Source organism: Equus asinus, chromosome 25 (genome assembly GCF_041296235.1).
Source record: "Equus asinus isolate D_3611 breed Donkey chromosome 25, EquAss-T2T_v2, whole genome shotgun sequence".
Lineage (NCBI taxonomy): Eukaryota > Metazoa > Chordata > Mammalia > Perissodactyla > Equidae > Equus > Equus asinus.
This window is the reverse complement of record NC_091814.1, coordinates 24,296,063-24,321,100: the sequence shown is the minus strand read 5'-3', so window position 1 is coordinate 24,321,100 and position 25,038 is coordinate 24,296,063. Positions and strand designations below refer to the sequence as shown.

Below are 25,038 nucleotides of genomic sequence, written 5' to 3'. Positions count from 1 at the left end.
ACATCCTCAAACTCACAGAATTTAAACTTGATAATGATTTATACCGTATCCTATCCAACTTCAACGTCTGCTAGAAGGTTAAGTGCATGAGAAACAATTAAAAGAAATTACACTTATAATGCAGAAAATAGTACTAATGAGATAAAGAGAATGGCTATGGAAGTTAAGGTGTCTTAGAAAGTGTATACCTGGAAGAAAATAAGAAAATTTAATCAGTCATAAAAAGCCCAGGATGTGAAAAGACTTTTTTTGCCTTTTTTATTTTTTTTAAGGCAACAAAAAGGGTAAGGAGGAAACAACTTCTTTTCTATCTCTGTATTATACCTTGGTTAAGTGTCATGTGTCATATGCTTCCCTTGGAATGTCTATCTCTCCTCTCCTTGTAAATCTTTAATTTTACTCTCTTCTGTGAAGTCTCTCCTTATAACTATCTCCATTTATCTCCCTCTTCTCAGTACAACACTCATAACATCACCACATTACTTAGTACTTACTATAACATTACCTTGCATTAGTCACTGTTTCATGCCTTTCTCCTTTGTAGGGAACATGATGCCCTATATGACCTGGTCATAGCCCACCCATTCAGCCCTACGGCTTATCATTCCCCACCATACAGTCCACACTCATTCACATTCAATCGTTCATTCATTCGTTTAGTCACTCAACCATCATCTAACAAATATTTATTAAGTAGCAACAATATGTCAAGCATGATCTATAAGTCAGGTGACCTCTAGCCATCCGTGACTGCTGCTTACTGCAAGTAAAAACCATCCTCTTTCACATCTCTAAACATTTGCTCATGGTATTCTCTCTGCCCTTCTCTCCTTGCAAGCCTGACAAAACCCTTCTTAGTAGCTCAATGCAACATTTTTTGAGTGTCTACCATGTCCTATACACATTATGCTAGATGCTGAGGATATAAAAAATGGAATAAGGCAGAGCTTCCATTCTTAAAAAAAAAAAAAACATAAGCATCTATAGTGGTGAAGATAGATACACCAACAAATAACTAGTAAAATGTGATAAGTTCTATGACATGTAAACAGGATAATATGGAAGCACCAAGAAGAAATGGAGCCAACTCTGGTTGTCTAGTGGTTAAGATTCGGTGCTCTCACCACCGTGGCCCAGTTTCATTTCCCGGTCAGGGAACCACACCACCCATCTGTCAGCTGTCAGAGTGTGGTGGCTGCATATTACTTTGATGCCACCAGCATTTCAAATACCAGCAGGGTCACCCATGGTGGACAGGTGTCAGTGGAGCTTCCAAACTAAGACAGACTAGGAAGAATGAGCTGGCCACTCACTTCTGAAAAAACTGGCCGTGAAAACCCCATGAACAGCAGAGGAGCACTGTCTGATATAGTACCGGAAGGTGAGAAGATGGCACAAACAGATGCAGCAGGGTTACATTCTGCTGTACACAGGGTTGCTACGAGTCAGACTTGACTTGATGGCACTAACAACAATGAAGAAATACTTAGCCCAGCCTAGCAGTGAGGTAAACTTACTCAATACCACTTTGAATCTTGTAATAATTTCCTTGCTTTTCTTTATAGCTCTACCACATATGCACATGCATGCATACTGTATAGTTTTCCTGGTTTGAGCTTGATGTAAATGTAATCATACTGTAAATATTCTTCTGCAATTTACTTATTCCATACAATATGACATTTCCTACAAGGTCTCGTAAATAGCATTTTTAATACCATTCAATACCATTGATCTATGGGTTATTTAAAATTGTGCTTTTTAACTTTTAGTATAGGAGTTCTTAGTTATCTTTTTGTTATTGATTTCTAGCTTAATTACACTGGCAGTGAATATAGTTCATGTGTCAGTCTTTGAAATTTGTTGAGATTTCCTTTATGACCTAGCACAGATTAACTTTTTTTTTTTTGAGGAAGATTATCCCTGAGCTAACTGCTGCCAATCCTCCTCTTTTTGCTGAGGAAGACTGGCCCTGAGCTAACATCCGTGCCCATCTTCCTCTACTTTATATGTGGGACGCCTACCCCAGCATGACTTGCCAAGCGGTGCTATGTCTGCACCCGGGATCCGAACCAGCGAACCCCGGGCCGCCGAAGCGGAACGTGCAAACTTAACCGCTGTGCCACTGGGCCGGCACCAAACTTTTAAAAATTTTCACAAATTTTGAAGCATTTCACAAATGGTTCAAAAACTCTACATGTGGTAAATGCAGTGTTTATATATATAGCCATTAGATCAAACTGAATAATGATAATATTCAGATCTTCTACTTCCTTGCAGATTTTCTTGTCTATGTGGTCTATCAAGAGAGGTAGGCTAAAATTTCCCACTATGGCAGTGGAATGTCAGTTTTCCCCCAAAGTTCTATTAACTATTGCTTCCAAGCTATATTATTAGGTACATACTAATTCAGAATTATTATATCTTCCTGGCAAATTCAACTTTTTAATCAATAGGTAGTGGCTAAGTCTAATAATGCTTTTCTCCTTAAAATATATTTGTCTGATATTAATGAGCAGTTTCAGCTTTCTTTGGCTACTATTTGCTTTTTCCATCCTCTGACTTTCAACTTTTCTGTAGCCTCATGCTTTTAAATATTCCTCTTGTAAATAGCATAAAGATGAATTTTGCTTCCTCCCCCCTCCAGCCTGACAATCTTTGCCTTCTAAATGCAGAATTCAGGGCACTTCCATTTATTGCGATTACAGATAATATTCTAGATTCATCTCTACTATCTTATTTTGTGCTTTCATAATCTAGTAGTTTCTTTCCCTCTCTTTTCACTCCTTCTTTTAGATGGAATCTGTCTACCTCATTCCATGATTTTTCTTCTACTAGATTTTGAAATGATACACTCATCAGGTTTTGTTAGGGGTTACTCAAAAACTTTAAAATGTCAATGTAATTTAACAAGACTAAACATAATTATTATTTTTACCTACTTCTCAAACAAGAATAGAAACTCTGAGTGCTTTAACTCTGATGGCACCCCTCTCAATTTATCAGGTACTACTGTCCAGAAATCACTACCACCCTGATTGATTTTAACCTTACAAACTAGACATTATTAATGTTTTTATATCATCAATATTTTTTAAAGCTTCATTTACATTTATTATTTTTGTTGTTGTTGTTAGCCATTCATTTCTGCATCTCAAATCTTCTTTTGAGGTTATTTTCCTTCTTCCTGAACACCTTGACACTTTTTAAGATTACGGGCTACTTATCGTGTAGAATGTCCCCTCAATCCAGGTTTACCTGAAGTTTCTCATGACAAAATTCAGGTTATGCCTTTATGGCAAGATTATCACATAAGTGATATTGTGCCCTTTCTGGTGCATCTCATCAGGAAGAACAGGATGTGGATGCATCTCGTGACTGGTGACGTTTTTTGATCACTTGGTTATGGCAGTGTAACCTCATGTCTCTAAATCTCTCTCCTGTTTTCTATCTCTTTGTCTCTCTGTGTTACATTCTGTGTAATTTCTTCACATCCATCTTTCCATTCACTATTTCTTCAAACATGCCTATTTTGTTGCTTTAACTTGGGCACTGTTTTTCTAATTTTAATTTATTAATGATCACATTTCCAGATCACATTTTTTTCAAAATGTCCTGATCAATTCTGATAGTCTTTTCTTCCTACATCATTCTATAATTCCCTCTTTTATGTAACACATTTATTTTACATTTTGTATCTATTAATTCAAATCTGCAGTCTTTCAGAATCTGATTCTGTAGTCTGTTACGTCCTCTAACTTTTGTTCCTGGCAGCTTGTTTCCTGGTGTGTTTCATGACTTTTGGGAGGAGAGGGGATGTGGCTTCATGTTCAATTGGAACTCTATCTGTGGCAATATTTTTAGGACAGGTGTTTAAAGTTTCTCAGAAAGCCTTCTGAGAAAGGTTTGCATTTACTTCTGCCAGGATTCTAGTGGTATTGCCAACACACGGCCACTTAAACTAAATTTTTGGTTTGGTTTTTTGGGGATCACACCAGTAGTATAAATTCAGGCTCGAACCTGCCTAAGTTAGGACTTGCAGTAACGAATTCTGAGGGAAGACTTTTTCTTTATGTCCACTCTATCAAAGCCAATACCAAGATAGGTACTCACCAGCACTCTACCTATGTGGTAGGGCAATCTACCTTTTTTTCTCTTTTAGCAACCAAGAATGTCATTCTTTGGAAGTTCCAGCTTTATTTGGGTAGGGGCAGTGGGGGGCTTCAGCTGTGACTTCCTACCTTGTTTGGATCCAGAGCTTTCTTTCCTGTTGCCAGACTCTGGGCAAAAAGGATCAGGAAATAACCCTAGGACAAGTACCACTTCTAAAGCTAGCTTACCATATGGATTCACGTTATCTTACTATTTCTGGCCTCTGAGAAGTCCTGACTTTGTTTGCAGTTCAGCCATTAAATAAAAGAGTTTTGATTTATTTTTTAATCTAGCATTTTCTGCTGTATTGAACTGCAAAGAGCTTCTCTGTACCTCCAGCCTACCATATAGTCAGAAACAGAAGTCCATAAGGTTTCTTGAAACAATGGTAGGAAAAAAAACCACTTTATGGTATAGTAGAGGAGGCAGAGTTTTTAAGGATAATTTTTAAATAGAGACCTGGGTTAAATTTCAGGTTTTTCAATTATAAAATATGACTAATAATCATAGAATCACCTCCAATGAGTAGTAAGAAAGAAGAGGGTTTCCTACCAACTCACATTTGTCCTGTTTAGCCATTCCCTGCTGCCTAGAGTTACTATTTTTAAAGACCACCCAGAGTGGGCCAGCTCCTTGAATTCTGTGCCAACAACAGCTAGATGCCTTCTCTACCATCCACACAACATCAGTAAGGTCAGAAAAATTAACTCTTTTAAGTCTGTTTAGTTTATTTTCTTTTTCTGTGTGATGACTATTCAGTAATCCAAAACTCTTCAAACTAGTTGGTTTTGCTGCACGTTATTTTGACAAAACTCTCTGACTTTAGATGTAAGATGCATTCATATTTCACCACCAAGTGTCTTCAGGATACGTTTCTTGAGGTATACCTCTATTCAGCAAACTTGTGGGTTATATATTTTTTCACTTGGACCCATACCAATAAAGCACAAAAGTTCAATTCTACATTGAACATCTGAAACAACATTAACAATTTTATTATGGTAACGTGATCTCTTCTGAAAGAGTTTAGGTTCCTGAATTTAAAATGCTTTGGAAATCTCTGATGAAAAGGTCTATTTGTCTGGCCAGACTTAGTTTTGTGGTACCTGAGAAAAGTTCAATTGGAGCTCACAATTTGTTTTTTAAAAGACTATACAGTTTCTGCACCAATTAAAACATAATAATGCTTACTTAAAGTTAACAAATATATAAGACCATGGATGTGGAAGTTGTTCAGTAAGTATCTTCCAGGTGGTACTAATAAGGTTCAACAGGGGAGCTCCTTTTCCTCCGGCAGACTCCCAGCCCTGAGAAGACCCTGAGTCTTATAGTGAAGAGACTGCAAATGATGGGGTCAATCAAGAAATACTTCTGAATGATATACATGATGGAACATTTCTATTCCCAACATTTGGTTCTATAGCAGGTTTCAGTCTTTCAAATCACTGTTGCTCTCTCAGTTTTGATATTTCACTGTTTATGCCAAATTTTCTCTACAAGAAATAGTTTCTGGTTTTTATGAGTTTCATAACCTATTTCTTTTCTATTTCCTTCTTGGTGTCTGGAGACACTCCAACTTGTCAAGACACTTCAATATTTATTCATTCTTTCCAATTCTTCTCTTTGTTGCTTTTCTTCATTCTAAGCCTTATAACATGTTTTTTAAAAATGTGAACAGTTCCTAATATTCCCACAACTTCTTGGCTTTCTGCTCCTAAATCCTTCATACAGAGACAGAAAGAGATCTCTTCTGGTTGTTCCTCAGGATTTTCAAGTGTTTAAGCTTTCTCCCATTCTTAATTCCTCTTTTGGTACTGTCTATCTAATTTTTTTTTTTTCCTGAGGAAGATTAGCCTTGAGCTAACATCTGCCACCAATCCTCCCCTTTTTTGCTGAGGGAGTGGCCCTGTGCTAACATCCGTGTCCATCTTTCTCTACTTTATATGTGGGATGCCTGCCACAGCATGGCTTGCCAAGCGGTGCCATGTCCACATCCAGGATCTGAACCGGTGAACCCCGGGCCGCCGAAGCAGAACATGTGTACTCAATTGCTGCGCCACCGGGCTGGCCCCCTCCATCTAATTTTTTTTAACACAAACCTTTCTTGATAAAATGGGCCTATCATCTCCTCCTTCCATAATGGTTCAATGTACCTGCTCATGGAAATGAGATCTATCTCTACATATCCACTTCACCTCAGAAGCTGCGTGGATCATTAATTCATTTAAAAATTTCGGTTCCAGTCTTTTTTTCCCCAAATCTCTAGTGACTCATGAGGGCTTCCACAACAAGATGTCTCCCAATCCTATCCTCACTTCTGGCAGCATAATCCCACCTTCTTAATTCATTCATAGAATGTTACTGCATAAAGCCTTTGTGACTGCCATTATCAGAGTTACTGGTTACTTCTACATCCCTTCCAGAATACGCCCATATTTTTATATGACATCTACATAATTCTTCCTCATACTGTAGTTGTTTACATACCTGCGTCTCTTACTCAACTGTACTTTTATTCATGTTTGCATCCCTGGCTCCTTCCCAATACCTGAGCAAGTACTTCACTATATGTCCGACTGAAGAAATAAATGAGTACCTCATATAGCTGAGACAAGAAATGAGGAACTAAAAGCACACAGTTTTTAAGAAACAGCAGATGAACACATATAAACATATACCTGCTCTGGGATGAACACTGTATTATCTATTCAGGAGAAACTCAAAGAATTAGACAATATAATCTGAGACCTTACAGCTGGGATAAAATATGCGTAAGAAACAATAATAGCACAAAGCACAACTTGAACAAGTGGAAGAAAATGTCTGTAACAAACTGCATAACTGGTAAGAAGCGTTTGAATAAAGCAATACCAAGAATGTCAGTGGGGAGAGCTTCCTGAAATCACAAATAAAATAAAAAATGCGAGTTGAAAGAGAGAAGGAAGTTCTTCCAGTTTAGGAATGGTGTACCTAAAGGTACAAAAGCGGGAATTAGTAAATATAAGCAGAGTATGGCAAGCAGATTAATTGTCAAATACTAGACACACACTTAATACACACAAGTAGGTTTAGAGCAACTCATAACAAAAGGAAGGATTTTCTGGTCAGGACTGCAAGTAGTCTTTTAAAAGGGAAATACAACCAGCCAAAGACATATGAAAAAATAACTTACTACTAATTAGGGGGGATCATTCATTCATACCTCAAATATTTACTGAGAGACTACTACATGCTAGGCACCGCTCTGAGCACTGAAAAACAAAAAGAGATTAAAAACCTCTGCAGGGAAAGAAAGAAAAGAAAAGAAATAGGTAAGTTACACAGTATACTAGAAGGTGAGAGGTGCTATGGAGAAAAGTAAAGGAAGAGAGAGAATAGGGAGTGTGGTGTGAGGAGCAGGGGTGGCAATTTAGAGAAGGTAGTCCAGGCCAGCCTCACTGAGGTGACATTTGAGCTAACACTTGACGGAAGACTTTCTGGGGGAAGAGCATTCCAGGCAGTGGGAATAACAAATGTGAAGACCCTGAGGCAGGAGCATGCTTAGTGTGTCCACGGAAGAGCAAGGAGGCTAATGCGGCTGGAGTAAGATAACATTTTTGATCCAGAAGATAGGCAAATATTAAAAAATACTTAAACCATCCATGTTAGGAAAGGTGTAGAGAAATGGACAGTCCTATCACTTGCTGCTGGGAGTGTAAACTGGTACAGTCTTTGGAAGGCAATTTGGCAAAATCTATCACAATTTCAGATATTCGTACTTTCTAACTCCAGTCTACTTCTAAGATTTGAATATACACACATACAATACATACTCTTTTCTCTCTCTCTCTTTATATGCACAAAACATTATATATATATGGAAATAACCTAAATGCTCATTAATAACAGAATGGTTAAATAAATTATGGCGGCAGTTCTGAAAGTGTGCAGCCCTGGAGATCCCAAAACGCTTTCAAAGGGTCAGCAAGCTTCTCCCTTTTTCAACTGTACACCTATGTGAGTCTGGATTTTCTTCACTTACTTCAACCAAAACAATCTGTCAAAACAGATTTGCATGAAGAAACAGGTATGAGAATCTAGACAGCTTCTATTAAGTCAGACATCAAAGATTTTGCAAAAATATAAAATAAAGCGACCTCTTCTCATTAAATTTTTGAGGGTTTGGAAAATTACTTTTTTTTTTTTTATTAATGTTATGATAGATTACAACCTTGTGAGATTTCAGTTGTACATTTTTGTTAGTCATGTTGTGGGTACACCACTTCCCCCTCTGTGCCCTCCCCCCACCCCCCCTTTTCCCTGGTAACCACCAATCAGATCTCCTTATCAATATGCTAATTTCCACCTATGAGTGGAGTCATATAGAGTTCGTCTTTCTCTGACTGGCTTATTTCGCTTAACATAATACCCTCGAGGTCCATCCACGTTGTTGTGAATGGGCCGATTTTGTCTTTTTTTATGGCTGAGTAGTATTCCATTGTGTATATATACCACATCTTCTTTATCCAATCATCAGTTTCTGGGCATGTAGGCTGGTTCCACGTCTTGGCTATTGTAAATAATGCTGCGATGAACATAGGGGTGCAACGGACTCTTGAGATTTCTGATATCAGGTTCTTAGGATAGATACCCAGTAATGGGATGGCTGGGTCATAGGGTATTTCTATTTTTAACTTTTTGAGAAATCTCCATACTGTTTTCCATAGTGGCTGTATCAGTTTGCATTCCCACCAACAGTGTATGAGGGTTCCTTTTTCTCCACAACCTCTCCAACATTTGTCGCTCTTGGTTTTGGATGTTTTTGCCAATCTAACGGGGGTAAGGTGATATCTTAGTGTAGTTTTGATTTGCATTTCCCTGATGATTAGCAACGATGAACATCTTTTCATGTGTCTATTGGCCATATTCATATCTTCTTTTGAGGAATGTCTGTTCATGTCCTCTGCCCATTTTTTGATCGGGTTGTTTGTTTTTTTGTTGTTAAGCAGTGTGAGTTCTTTATATATTATGGAGATTAACCCTTTGTCGGATAAGTGGCTTGTAAATATTTTTTCCCAATTAGTGAGCTGTTTTTTTGTTTCAATCCTGTTTTCCCTTGCCTTGAAGAAGCTCTTTAGTCTGATGAAGTCCCATTTGTTTATTCTTTCTATTGTTTCCCTCAACTGAGGAGTTACAGTGTCCGAAAAGATTCTTTTGAAACTGATGTCAAAGAGTGTACTGCCTATATTCTCTTCCAAAAGACTTATTGTCTCAGGCCTAATCTTTAGGTCTTTGAGCCATTTTGAGTTTATTTTGGTGTGTGGTGAAAAAGAATGGTCAATTTTCAATCTTTTGCATGTAGCTGTCCAGTTTTCCCAGCACCATTTGTTGAAGAGACTTTCTTTTCTCCATTGTAGGCCCTCTGCTCCTTTGTCGAAGATTAGCTGTCCATAGATGTGTGGTTTTCTCTCTGGGCTTTCAATTCTGTTCCATTGATCTGTGGACCTGTTTTTGTACCAGTACCATGCTGTTTTGATCACTGTAGCTTTGTAGTATGTTTTGAAATCGGGGATTGTGATTCCGCCGGCTTTGTTTTTCTTGCTCAGGATTGCTTTAGCAATTCGCGGTCTTTTGTTGCCCCATATGAATTTTAGGATTGTTTGTTCAATTTCTGTGAAGAATGTTCTTGGGATTCTGATTGGGATAGCATTGAATCTGTAGATTGCTTTAGGTAGTATGGACATTTTAACTATGTTTATTCTTCCAATCCATGTGCAAGGAATGTCTTTCCATCTCTTTATGTCATCGTCAATTTCTTTCAAGAAAGTCTTGTAGTTTTCATTGTATAGATCCTTCTCTTCCTTGGTTAAGTTTATCCCAAGGTATTTTATTCTTTTCGTTGCGATTGTGAATGGGATTGAGTTCTTGAGTTCTTTTTCTGTTAGTTCATTGTTAGTGTATAGAAATGCTACTGATTTATACACGTTAATTTTATACCCTGCTACTTTGCTGTAGTTGTTGATTATTTCTAATAGTTTTTCTGTGGATTCTTTGGGGTTTTCTATATATAAGATCATGTCGTCTGCAAACAGCGAGAGTTTTACTTCTTCGTTACCTATTTGGATTCCTTTTATTTCTTTTTCCTGCCGAATTGCTCTGGCCAGAATAGGAGTGGTGAAAGTGGGCACCCTTGTCTTGTTCCTGTCCTCAGAGGGATGGCTTTCAGCTTTTGTCCATTGAGTATGATGTTGGCTGTGGGTCTATCATATATGGCCTTTATTATGTTGAGGTACTTTCCTTCTATACCCATTTTACTGAGGGTTTTTATCATAAATGGGTGTTGGATCTTGTCGAATGCTTTCTCTGCATCTATTGAGATGATCATGTGGTTTTTGTTTTTCATTTTGTTGATGTAGTGTATCACGTTGATTGACTTGCAGATGTTGAACCATCCCTGTGTCCCTGGTATAAATCCCACTTGATCATGGTGTATAATCTTTTTGATGTATTGCTGTATTCGGTTTGCCAAAATTTTGTTGAGGATATTTGCATCTATGTTCATCAGTGATATCGGCCTGCAGTTCTCCTTCTTTGTGTTGTCCTTGTCAGGTTTGGGGATCAGAGTGATGTTGGCTTCATAGAATGTGTTAGGGAGTTCTCCATCTTTCTCAATTTTCTGGAACAGTTTGAGGAGAATAGGTATTAAGTCTTCTTTGAATGTTTGGTAGAATTCTCCAGAGAAGCCGTCTGGTCCTGGACTCTTATTTTTGGGGAGGTTTTTGATTACCATTTCTATTTCCTTACTTGTGATTGGCCTATTCAGATTCTCCATTTCTTCCTGATTCAGTTTGGGGAGATTGTAGGAGTCTAGGAATTTGTCCATTTCTTCCAGGTTGTTCAATTTGTTGGCATATAGTTTTTCATAGTATTCTCTTATGATCTCTTGTATTTCATTGGTATCTGTTGTGATTTCTCCTCTGTCATTCCTAATTTTATTAATTTGCGATTTCTCTCTTCTTTTCTTGGTGAGTCTGGCTAGGGGTTTGTCAATTTTGCTAATTTTTTCGAAGAACCAACTCTTTGTTTCATTGATCCTTTCTATTGTCTTTTTTGTTTCAATATCGTTTATTTCAGCTCTTATTTTTATTATTTCCCTCCTTCTACTGACTCTGGGCTTTGTTTGTTCTTCTTTTTCTAGTTCTGTTAGGTGTCGTTTGAGGTTGCTTATGTGAGCTTTTTCTTGTTTAGTGAGGTGAGCCTGTATTGCGATGAATTTCCCTCTTAGGACTGCTTTTGCTGCATCCCAAATGGTTTGGTATGTCGTGTTCTCATTTTCATTTGTCTCCAGATAATATTTGATTTCTTCTTTAATTTCTTCAATGATCCATTGTTTGTTGAGAAGCGTGTTGTTTAGTCTCCACATTTTTGCACCTTTCTCTGCTTTTTTCTTGTAGTTGATTTCTAGTTTCATAGCATTGTGATCAGAAAAGATGCTTGATATTATTTCAACTCTCTTGTATTTATTGATGTTTGCTTTGTTTCCCAAAATATGGTCAATCCTTGAGAATGTTCCATGTGCACTTGAGAAGAATGTGCAACCTGCTGTTTTTGGATGAAGTGTTCTATATATATCTATTAAGTCCATCTGGTCTAATTTTTCAGTTAATTCTATTATTTCCTTGTTGATTTTCTGTCTGGATGTTCTATCCATTGGTGTTAATGGTGTGTTGAGGTCCCCTACTATTATTGTATTGTTGTTGATGTCTTCTCTTAGTTCTATTAAGAGTTTCTTTACAAATTTTGGTGCTCCTGTGTTGGGTGCGTATATATTTATAAGTGTTATGTCTTCTTGGTGGAGAGTCCTTTTTATCATTATATACTGTCCCTCTTTATCTTTCTTTATCTGTTTTGCTTTGAAATCTACCTTGTCTGATATTAGTATAGCGACACCTGCTTTCTTTTGTTCATTATTAGCTTGGAGTATTGTTCTCCATCCCTTCACTCTGAGTCTGTGTTTGTCTTTGGGGCTGAGGTGTGTTTCCTGGAGGCAGCATATTGTTGGATCTTGTTCTTTGATCCATCCTGCCACTCTGTGTCTTTTGATTGGGGAGTTCAATCCATTTACATTTAGAGTGATTATTGAGATGTGGGGGCCTACCACTACCATTTTGTGTCTTGTTTTCCGGTTTTCTTCAGTTTCCTTTGTTTCTCGTCCCATGGTTTAATCTGTTCTGATGTAGAGCTGCTACTCTCTGTTGTTGTCCTTCTACTTATCTCCTCTGCTCTTGGTTTTGTAGCCCCTTTCCTTTTTTGGATTTTTCAGGAATGAGGGTTTTCCTGAGGATTTCCTGAAGAGGAGGTTTTGTGGCAATGAACTCCCTTAATTTTTGTTTATCTGGGAAAGTTTTTATTTCTCCATCGTATTTGAAGGATATTTTCGCTGGGTAGAGAATTCTTGGCTGTAGATTTTTGTCCTTCAGATTTTGGAATATATCATTCCACTCTCTTCTAGCCTGTAAAGTTTCTGCTGAGAAATCTGCTGATAGCCTGATGGGGGTTCCTTTGTAGGTTAGTTTCTTTTGCCTGGCTGTCCTTAGTATTTTCTCCTTGTCGTTGACTTTTGCTAGCTTCACTACTATATGCCGTGGAGTTGGTCGTCTTGCATTGATAAAGTTTGGAGATCTATTGGCTTCTGTCACCTGAAGATCCATCTCTCTCACCAGATTTGGGAAGTTCTCAGCCATTATTTCTTTGAATAGGCTTTATGCCCCTTTCTCCCTCTCTTCTCCCTCTGGTATACCTATAATCCTTACGTTGCATCTCCTAATTGTGTCTGATAATTCTCAGAGAGTTTCTTCATTTCTTTTTAGTCTTGCTTCTCTCTCCTCCTCTGCCTGCAGCAATTCTATATTGCCATCTTCCAAATTGCTAATTCTTTCCTCCATATTATCGGCCCTACTGTTCAGAGCATCTAGATTTTTCTTAATCTCCTCTATTGTGTTCTTCATTTCCAATATTTCTGTTTGGTTCTTCTTTATCGTATCAAACTCTTTTGTGACATAGCTCCTGAACTCGTTGAGTTGTCAGTCAGAATTCTCTCTTAACTCATTGAGAATTTTAATGATGGCTGTTTTGAAGTCATCATCATTTAGGTTATATATCTCATTTTCTTTGGGATTGTTTTCTGTGTATTTGTTACTTTCTTTCTGTTCTGGAGATTTAATGTATTTTTTCATATTGCTTGATGTTGTTGATTTGTGCCTCCGCATGGAGATAGAGTTTAGTTGCTCCTTTCACTTGTTTCAGCTGCTGCAGTGGGGGAGCAGCTGTTTATACTGCACCAACCAGGAACCCTGTCCACAGTTGCTAACTGGGCCTGGGCCCCTCCTCGTAGCCACAGTGGCCCTTTGGATTCCCTCCTCTGCCGTGGGGGCCGTCACAGGGGGGCTTCAGGCTGCTGGTGCCTACTGTTGCAGCCCACCTAGATGTGCTCTCTCCTTAGGGTCTGCAACGGTGTTATGGGCTTTTCCAGCGGCCAGGGGTGGGATCACTTATATTTGTCGCTCCGTTGCTGTCGGCACCCACAAAATCTCACTTGTCCTCTATGGGTCGCAGGAGAGCTATTGGCATCTTCTACAGTCTGTGGTTAGTTCACCTAGCTATGCTCCTTTTGCCCTGGGGTCTTCCAGCCTTGTGGCTGGCGGCTGGGTGTCTTCTACTGGTGCTGTGCAGAGGCTTTCCCTAAGGCTGCTGTGAGCCTGTAGGGTTTCCCCCTAGGCTACGAAGCTGGGACTCTGGAACTCACCCCAGCCCCAGTCCTCTCCGAGATCTCCGGCTATCCCTAGTCCCATGGGGCGGGCAACAGCAGCTGGGGGTCGCCCCGCCCTCTGGGATTCTCTCCGGGCCTCTCCCGGAACCGTGAATGCTGGGCGTGGCCCCTCTGCTAATGGCAGACAGAGAGCTTTGTCTGCTGCCCAGGCAGAACTCCGAGGCTTCCCCTCTGGGTCGCAGAGCCGGCCTTTGAAACTTCCCCCAGCCCCAGTCCTCTCCGAGATCTCCGGCAATCCCTAGTCCCACGGGGCGGGCAACGTGGAAAATTACTTTTTATAAAAATATTATTTATCTTATATAATGGTTTATTATAATTTTTAAATGAATAAATATTTTTAAAATATCTCTTGGTTTTAATCTCTAATATAATTAATATCAATAGATATAATCAAAAGCTCTTTGGGATCCTCAGTAACTTTTAAGGGTAAAAAACGTTCCCCAACCCTAAAGTTTGAGAGCTGCTAAATTATAGCATATCCATATTACAGAAAACTATGTAGCCATTATAAGAGAGTACTGACATATTTTAAAGTGAGAAAATACATTCCTGAATAATATGTATATGATGCCTTTTATGTAAAACCAAGTTTTAAAAACTATATACATAGAAACACAAAGACACAAACACAAATGCGTGTATACACACATTTATACATGCTGTTGACTCCCAATGAAATGTTCTTCCTGTATCTTAACTAATTTCTTCTTTTAGATGTTGACACAATCGTCCCTTTCTCAGGGAGATTTTGTCTTAACCCCCTAACTAGCTCCAGCGAACCTACTATGCAGTCTCGTGATATTGTGTACCTCTCCTTCGTGGCATCTGATATGGTTATAATTGTGCATTTTTCTGAGTAATTGACTTAGTACCTGTCACCTACAATAGACTGTAAATTCCATGAGGGCAGGGCCTACGTTAGTTTCTGCTCATTATTATATTCTCAGTCTTGCATTATACCAAGCATTCACTAAACAGTCAATAAATATATTCTCATTGAATTAGTAAAGTAATATGTATCTGGAAATCTGGAAAAAATTATTTATAAAGAGAAGAGTAGGGTGGGGGAAGGGAAGTGGTTGGGAGGAAGGTGGACTAGAAGACTTTCACTTTTTACTTTACTTTCTGAAATTTTTACAAAGAACTTATAGTCATGTATTACTCTGGTAATTAAAAATAAGTAAAGAGGTAACTATGGCTCTATTTTCTTCAAGGGCTGTGGACAAAAGTCATGGAGGGAAGTCAGTGGAAAAAGTCACTATATAAAAGAAACCTTGAAGGAAGACATGAGTATAGCTGGAGCAGCTCTACCAAATGGCCTACATCCATGCAGCCCTCTCTGGCACTGGGGGTCCTAGTATAAAATGCTTCATTCTGACAGTTGTTGGTGACTCTGTATTCACTACACAGTAATCTGATTCAATTTATTCAAGGAATTCATTTATATTCAAGTTCATAACTCAGGAGGACAAAGTTTTGATTAGCATGCTTCTTTTCTCCTTTATTAATCAAGAAATAGCTCTTAATGAATAAAAGAAGTCCCATTCCTTGAACAAAAAAATTAAATGAGAAAATAATTTTAACATGAAGAACATGGGCAAAACGTCAACAGTAAATAATGAAGAAAGCAGTAAAAAAAATTGTTAATAATTCAGAAGGCTGTTCCAGGTATCTCTTCTGCATCTTCTATTTAACATGTCTAGTATAGTGTGAACTTTCAAAAATAGGTCAACTCAGAATTATGTCCTCTTTCCACTGAACTGTCTTAGTATACTAATTAAAAAGTAGACGGGTCTTTGGGGTTCCATGATAGGATATCAAATGCTCTGAAGAGTTGTGCTAATACCAAATGATAACAAAAGTGGAATACAAGATCTGTACTTTATTTTTTAGAAAACTAACTACATAGAAATAAAATGGGAGTGACCTAGCTTGGCCATCAAACGTGTGAAAAAGATATGGAGATTTTAGTTAATAATACATCTACTAAAAAGAGGTAACACAATCTGAGGCTGCACGAAAAAGAGAGCTCTTAGGAAGTAAGAGTTTCCCTATATTTTCTACACAGGTCAGAACACACCTGAGGAAATGATTTGCTCAGCTCTGGATGCACATTCCAATAGGTACACTGACAAAGGGTGCCAAGCACAAAGCCTAGACCACAGAAGCAGCTCAGTTTGAAGGAATGAATGAATGAGTGTCCAGAAGAGGTACTAGGACAATGAAGGGATTTGAAAGTTTGATATACAGGACAAATAGGTGAAACAATCAGGTATGTTACACCTGAGGGTAGGGCTAAAAAGACAGTAAAATAAAAGAAGATATAATTATCTTCAAGCACATGAAGAACTATCAGAAGTACATTTCACTGAAGATTTAATCGAAAACTAGATGACCATCTTCTCAAGTTTCCCACATGCTAAAAAGAATCTACTTAATCCTCTCATTTTCTTCTTTCCCTTTTACCTCAAAGCTCTTTTTTTTTTTTTTGATGAGGAAGTCTGGCACTGAGCTAACATCTGTTGCCAATCTTCCTCTTTTTGCTTGAGGAAGATTGTTGCTGAGCTAACATCTGTGCCAATTTTCCTCTATTTTGTATGTGGCAAGCAGCCACAGCATGGCTTGATGAACCATGTGTAGGTCCACACGTGGGATCCGAACTCGCAAACCCTGGGCCACCAAAGTGGAGTGTGTAAACCTTACCGCTATGCCACCAGGCCGGCCCCTGCCTCAAAGCTCTTAAAAGCATAGTCCATACTCACTGTCTCTACTTCCTAAACTCTTTTCAGCAAAACCGGCAAAATGTTGATAATTATTAAAGCTCGGTGATAGGTATAATGGGGTTCATTATACTATTTTCTCTAATTTTTTTATGTTTGAAAATCTTCATAATAAAAAGTTTTATTAATAAAAAAGAGATTATTCAACTTATCACTCCTTTCAGTTCTCAACTAACTTCAATATAGATTTCACTCCCACTCCTAATAAATCTGCTTTCTGAAATTATTGTTAACCTAATCGCCAAATTCAATGTTCATCTCAGCTTTCTGCCTCTCCTCAGCCCTCAGCATGTGATACCACTGCCCAAGCCCCTTCTGAAACTCTTTTCACCAGTGGCTTCAGAAAACCATTTTCTTCAGGTTTTGTCCCTAACTCTATTCACTCTGAGTTTCTTTTCCCGTCTATCCACTGTTCATGCTGCTTTCCCTCAGATTCTTATTACTCTTCTTCCTCTACTTATTCTCCTTGGATAATCTCATCTACTCCACTACTGTCTGTCTGTCTGTCTATCTGTCTGTCTATCATGGTAATTCTCAATATCAAATCAGTATCATAAACTTCCCATACTAATAATAAACCACTGTCTTCCATCATGAAACTATTCACCTTTCTACGTTTGCTAACTTGAAAAACAGCATCATTCAGTCCCTCGATGTGCACACTCCCACATGTACAAGACACACTGAATTTTTCACTCTTTCCTGAAAATGTCAGGCCATTTCACAATTGTGCCCTTTAACACGCTGTTCCCTCTGCCTGGCATGCCTTTCCAATAGTTTCCATCTTGCAAACTGTTATCACACTTCAAGATTCAGCTTTTCCTTTGGGGATTTCCCTTATCACTCTGTCATTCAACAAAAAATGTTTTGAGCATCTATCAATATGTCATGAACCTTCTCCTCAAGGAATTCATACTGATTTACACTCTTTTAGTACGTTGTTCATACTGCTATTATGACATTCATCACATTATACTGTAGTCATCCTTTTACATGTCTCTCCTCCCAGCTGGTTCATGAGATCTTTGAAGGCATGGCCCCTAATTCCTCTTTGACTCCCCAACATCTAGGATGTTGACTTTGTTCATGTGAAGTGCCATGGTGGGTGGGAATCTGAAAAAGATGATTCCTAAGATCCCTCTGCATTCTAGTATTCTATTCCAACCTAAAAGCAGCATTTCTCCAGTTGGATTAGCTGAGAACTTGTACCAGAATTAGCTGGAATGTTTAAAAATACTGAGATTCTTGATTCCCATTCCAAATCTACTAAATCAGAAACTGAGAATTACTATCTAACTGTTTATTTTCTAGCCAGGGAGGAAGCCACCCAAGTGCCTTGTGATCACTGATGCTCAAGTATCGTGGTATTAAGGTAGGTATCATTATTATTATTAAATAAACACCCACTTTAAAGGTATGGAACTGAGGCACAGAGAGATTAATTGCCGTCAGACAACAAAGTTACTAAGTGGAGGAGCTAGGATTTGAACCCAGGCAGTCTGATTCCAAGGCCCATGGTCTTAATTAATCAGTTCATTATTCTGCTTCACCAGTGATCTGTTCCATAATCTAAGGCTTCCTTCATTAAAAAACATGAACTTTCTGTTAGAACTAGGTAAAGAACAAGAAGAGGAACCAATCTTCCTTCTTCCTGTTTGTCTCTGAGAAAAACAAAATAAACCCATTTCTCTAGCTTATGACTAGAGCTGAAAATAATAAACGAGAATTTAAACTTTTAGCATTAGTATCCAAAACAAATATCTATACACTTACCTCATAGGTCCATAGTTCAGTATTATAAATGCCAATACTATCATCACACAGATAGCTCTTCGCTTCGGGCTAGGAACTTTAAGCCTCTGGTTCTAAAGGAAACGACCATATTAAACACAATTAAACTACAGATCCATCTCACAAAAAAAAGCAACATCTAAGATAAGAACTCTCTTCTTCACCAGCTATATGAATAGCTTAAAAAAAAAAACCCAAAACTCAAAACTGAGGAAATAGAAGTTTCCAAGAGACTAGAGCAGAGCCTTGCAAGTTCCCTTTTCCAACAGAGAGAAAAGGAGAGTAGCCCAAGAAACACAGCAGCCACTCTGTTGCAGCTGTTTCTTCACCCAAAAGGAGCGAACTCAACAATTTTACATTTTTTATGGATATTCAGAAAATTCTGAGATACTTCTGCGGTTTGTCTCTTGAACCACTGCTTTCAGTAACATGATGGAATATTCCCATGTGCTCGAGGCAAAATAGAAAAAACAGTGGGCACAGGCATCTGTTTGGTTCAGGACAGCATTGCAGTGGGAAATCCTGAAAGCATCAGATTTTATGAACAGAACTGAGGAGAAGATTAACTTTATCAGGACCAGCATGGCAACAAAATGTAAAAAACATAACGGAGATCAGGTGGACACAGAAAAGGTTAAAATTTTTTTATTTTGTATTGTTTTCTTTGCTAAAAGGGAAGAGTTGGTGGAACTATTAGGAGCCTCAATGTGATTCATTTAGTGAAAAAAGAGAGTGCTACGGTACTGAGGGAGGAGAAATCCAAGAAAATAGGTAACTTTGTACGTAGATGGAGAGGTACAATTCAAAAGCCCTCTTTCAAAAGCCAATGCTTTATCTTAACTGCAAATGTTTTAGGGCTTACTGCGCCCTCCTTTTCCTAGTACTATTATTTTACACAATTTAATTTAAAATGTAAGTTTCTCAATTGATTTATCAGGAAAAAAAGAACACTTTAACCCATCTCCTTGTGGCTATACCGCTAGCACTCACCTCTGATACAACTTCATCCAGCTGCCGTTTCAGTGATCCATTCTCTTTCTTCAGCTTCTCATTCTCTGAAAGGGCTGCCTTTAATCTTGCCTCTAACCCCAGCATATATTCTTTCTTCTTCTTGCGGGACTGACAAGCTGACTCTCGATTCTTTATCATGCGTTGCTGTCTCCTTAGCACAGCAATCTAGGAAAAGTTACAATGAATGAGAATATTCTAATTTTAGAATGAGATTTTAGAATACACCAATTTTTACAGTTATTTTTAAACAAATTGTTCAAAGCACAGGATACTGGTTGTTTTAAAACAACATTACTCAAACTAAGCAAACTGAAATCAAACGGTTAAACATGACTTTCTAAAACCTAAATGTTACATGATTTCTTCTGGTGTCTTCTAAGCCTTCTTTACTGATTTTCCAAGTTTCCCTTTAGAAACTCTCTCAGAAGGTGCCTTTACGTACATACGTATGTATGTATTATACATACACCTTTAATCTACATCTTAGGCCTTCAATTAATTAACTATTTTCCAGGACCATATATCCAATTACTTAGAAGGCCAATTCTACTTGTCGAGTCACCAGCACTTTAAATTCAGTATCTACAAACTGAACTTACCATCTCCCTCTACTTGGATTTATTTTTATCTATCATCTTCTATCAGTGGTATCTCTCAGGACATTTACGTTAATGAGAGAAGTGACCTTTAACTTATTTTTCTTTCATTCCCTTATTTACTCCCTTTCTCAACCTCTCATTTACTCACTACATTTTATGTGTAGAGGCTATGTTAATGACCAGTGCAAGTGTGTCTCACAGTTATTCCTCTCTCTACTCACATTGCCACTCTCCTAACAAAGGCACTCGTTAACTCATCCCTAGACTACTGCAATAGTCTCCTATTTCAATTGTTTTCAATCTCTTCCCGTCTACCATTTCTAAGAAAACTTCCTCCCCAAAAAACGTTTTTATCTTGCTACTCTATTGCAAAAACAAGCTAGTCATGCATCCTAGCTGTCCACTTTTGCTTTCAAGGCCTTCCATAACGTGACCACCCCTACTTAACTGTACCTTCTGCCCTAAGCCCACAGCTATTCAAACACCACCCTCCAATCTCATCATTTAAGGCTACTCTGTATCTCCATACATGCCTAACTTATTCCTTTATTCATACTGTTTATTCCAATTTGGAACGCTGCCTCTTCCACTAACCTAATTCTAAGGACCCTCCAAACTCTAATTAGGCTAAACTCCTCAGAGTTTTTATTTTCTCTGAATTTCTTACGCCGTTACAATTTGGAAGATACACCTGAACACTCTAATGGTGTCAATTGTTTCATGAATGTTAACTCTATCTCTCCCCCTAGACTTTCTACCTTGGAAGCAAAAACCACGTAACACTACTTTTTGTTTACTACTACCCATAATATCTACGATAATCAAAACTTACTAAGCAAAATTATTTTTGTCATGTTTTCTAAACTAAGTCATGAAACCTATTTGTTACGGCGTTAGTCTAATTTATTTGCGGGAGAGGGTGATGTAGCAAAATTAAGTCCATAAAAAGCACCAAATAATATTAAACTGATTATTGTAAGTACACAAATGATTGAATTACTGACCTCTATATGTTTTGTAACAGACTTTAAAAACAAATACTTAACTGTAGGGTGTTCAATAACTCACCAAGACCAGTAAATAAAATTAAATAATTTAATAGTGATTTCTTTTAAAATAACACCACAATTCCCGCCCTATACTACATTTCCTAGAAACAGAGGAATACCAAAGCCAACCAAGGGATCTCTCAACACCCAACACTGTCAACCACCTTTCAATCAAAACCCACAAGGAGAAGAAACATTATATGAGATGTCAAAAAAAGGTGTTTTCCCTTTTTTTTTTCCTTTATTAACTGAAATGTCACAAGAATGCTAACTTACACAACCATCATCTATGAAATTTCCCTGTGGAATAACTATCCCACTCTTCAGTAACGCTACGTGTTACACACAGAGCAGTGGCACAGGCATGATGGACTGACCATTCACCAATTTCAAACTATTCTCTGGACAATGCCACTTTATTCAATCTTTGTTATTCTTAGTGATCTTCACTGTTACTGAGAAGGCCAGTGTCCATAATCCTTAATACTAGAGTGCTGCAGTACACAGAACACTGAACAAGCACATAAAAAAGAAGGTTCCCAGATGGAAGAGTTTATACTAAAAGTTAGATAAAAGGCAACCTTACTTTAAAGGCTAATTAATCTATGGAATTTGGGGGGTTTACAGATGGCATACCACTTAATACATTTCAAACAAGGATTAGGGGTTTCTATAAACAATAAAAGCACCTGCATATTATAAAGCATTAAAGTTCAATGCACATGCCTCATGCTAAAAGAATGAAAACCACCTGTAGCCAAATATTCATTTCTTCCCCTAGAAAAAGATACAATATAATAGTTCTGAAAATAAAGTAAATACTCAATACTACCAATAACTGCAAAGGATAAAGACAGTAAAAATAAATAAAACCCACAGGAATCACCAAACACAGATTTCCAACTTTACATCTCAGCAAGCTATCTTCAGCTATCCGAATATATAATATTTAAATTATTCTGTATTTCCTAGGAAAAAAAATTATTATTTTCATACTAAACATACATACATACACACACACACACACACACACACACACACTGTAGTGTCTGTTTTTTTGGTGGGGGTACATTTTACAAGAAAAAAAGGATTACACTGTAATGACTGTTTTGTAAACTGAGTTTTGCACAAAGTATCATGATCATCTTTGGCATGCAATGAGAATGGCAGCATAGTTTTTCAATTATCTTTGATGCTCCATAATGTATGTAATAAATCTCCTCTTGTTGAAATTATTATAGTTTTCAAGTTCTTTAAAACAAGCCTCGCCATTTGATCCACTGTTAAGAGAACAGAAGAGCCAAGGCTAGAACTTAGGACAGGTGACTCCAAGCCCAGTGCTACTTACACAACAGCTCCACACTGCTTTTAAATACCAAATAGGAAGTCCTGCATCACAACATGGCACTCTAACCTCAGTGAATTGTGTAGTTGTTTTAATTACATGCCTGTTTGAAACAAAGGCCTATGGAATGCTTGTGTCTGGAAGCTTAATCTCCTCTGCTGGCAGTCTAAAAACATAACATCAACACTTTGGCCCATTAATCAATTGACATATCTCCCCTATGAGCATATCATATGAATTAACATGACTGAGATGAAATGCATGAACAGCTGGCCAGTCCCTGCTTCTGATCATGCCGCCCTCAGACAACTCTCCTATCAAGTGTTGTGCTTTGGAAAAAGAAAAAAGAAGAAAGAGACAATTCCACAACTGCAAAATATTCACCCTTTAGTGCCACTAAACTATAAAATATGGTGTTTCATAATTAAACATTTATTGGACTACAAGAAATTCATGTAAAAGGAGAACTTTCACAAATGGACAAGTACTTTTTGAAGGTTGGATCAATTTAAGAGTCAAAATTCCTAGCCTGTTTGTATTTTGTTTTTTAATTTTAAAAGTTACTGACTGATAAACACTATAAGATATTATGTTCTTTTTACAAATAAAATAGACTTATTTAGACCCTTGATTCTGTGACGTTGCTAAGAAATGAGCTTCAAAGTCCTGAATGGCTATAAATTAAAGATACTAAAATAGGATATTTTAACGCTAAGAAATACATTCCAATATCTCACACAAACTCAACCCAGATCAAGTGTTGATAACCTATGGGTGAATCGCTGGCTTACTACACACTTTTCTTCAGTTCTCATTCTCATTTGGCTGCATCTTTTCCTTTAAAACTGAACTAAAGCAGAAACTGTCACTGACTAACCTCTTCATTATAGCAGACAAAAACTTTTTCCAATTAAATAAAAAAGAAATAAATTTTGTCTATTTGAAATTGATACAAAAGCAAAAGAAGTAAATTTTCTTACACATTTCTTCTAATTTACGTAACGCATTATTGCATATTAAATATATTTATAAATACATTCTAAAAACCGTGTACAGCTAAAATTATTGGCAAATTTAATTTGTAGCAACCTTATCTTAAATATTCAAATGAATAAATATTTTATTTCCCTTAAGAATATTCCTTTTTCCTCATAAAATTGTTTAAAGCAGAAAAAGGGAAAATTTTGACTTATACTAACTCTACTCTTCTAAAATCTCATGACAGAAAGCCAAAATTTTATTTTACGCTTTCTATCAAGTTCTGTGTGTGTGGTATAACCAGTTTATACTAACCAAAAATTAAACAAAGATGCTTCATTTCTGGCAACTTGAGCCATTTAACTGACAGAGGGAAAGAAAGAATCTTCACCCTGCAAATTCTTTTTTTTTTTTATGGAATGAAGAATGCCTTCCAACATGTAGCATGATTTCCAGAGTAAGAAAGGATAATAGACAAAATCCCTGCTAGACTGTAGGTCCAGTCTGCCCTCTGCAATTTCATCTTTGAGTGAAGAGAAAGAACAACTGGCAGATAAAGGCAGGAGCATCCACCCGATGCCCTTAGGAAAGCCACAATGTGGGCCCAGCCTCCTGAAGAATGGAGGCACCGGAGTCCTGTGCATGGGATCTTCAACAGATCCTCAGAGCAGTTTCCTGTGCCTTCATTTAACGACTCCTCTGCTTCATATGTCCCTAGAAACACCTGGTGTAGCTGTATAAAAGTAACAGTAATTTGGGGGCTGGCCCCGTGGCCCAGTGGTTAAGTTCGCGTGCTCTGCTTCAGCGGCCCAGGGTTTCACCGGTTCAAATCCTGGGCACGGACATGGCAATGCTCATCAGGCCATGCTGAGGTGGCATCCCACATGCCACAACTAGAAGGACCAATAACTAAAAATACACAACTATGTACTGGGGGGCTTTGGGGATAAAAAGGGAAAATTCAAAAAAAAAAAAGTAACAGTAATTTAAGTCATTAAACGACAACAGTGGAAGTCAGGTGTCCTTAATTCTTGTCCCAGCACTGCAATGAATTAATTGGAAGATCTTAGAAAAATCACTTCTTCTCCCAGGGTCTATTTACACACTAGTAAAAAGAGAGAGTTAGGGGGCTGGCTCAGTGGCGCAGCCATTAAGTTCACTTGTTTTGCTTTGGTGGCCCGGGATTCACTGGTTCAAATCCCAGGTGCAGACTCACACACTGCTTGTCAAGCCACGCTGTGCAGGCATCCCACATATAAAGTAGAGGAAGATGGGCATGGATCTTAGCTCCGGGCCAGTCTTCCTCAGCAAAAAGAGGAGGATTAGTGGCAGATGTTAGCTCAGGGTTAACCTTCCTCAACAAATAAATAAATAAACAAATAAAGAGGGAGTTAGGCCAGAATAGTGTTTTTCAAACTATTATAACCCAATATCAGGTAGTACAACAAATTTAGTAGATCACAACAGCCTTAAAAAACTGACAAAAAAGCATAGGATAGAATAAAAGAAAACAGAATGCTTTATA

General features: G+C 37.9%; 1 protein-coding gene across 10 annotated transcripts in view; it reads right to left on the bottom strand.

The window, feature by feature from the left end:
• Positions 1-25,038, bottom strand: part of ATF6 (activating transcription factor 6) — a 212,333-nt gene that overhangs the window by 149,880 nt on the left and 37,415 nt on the right. For all 10 annotated transcript variants that reach the window (XM_070497520.1, XM_014841141.3, XM_070497518.1 and 7 more), the window contains 2 exons: positions 19,522-19,707; positions 18,514-18,605 (listed from right to left, as the gene is read on the bottom strand). In XM_070497520.1, the coding sequence (XP_070353621.1) occupies positions 18,514-18,605; positions 19,522-19,707 (278 nt within the window). The remainder of the gene's footprint in view (positions 1-18,513; positions 18,606-19,521; positions 19,708-25,038) is intronic.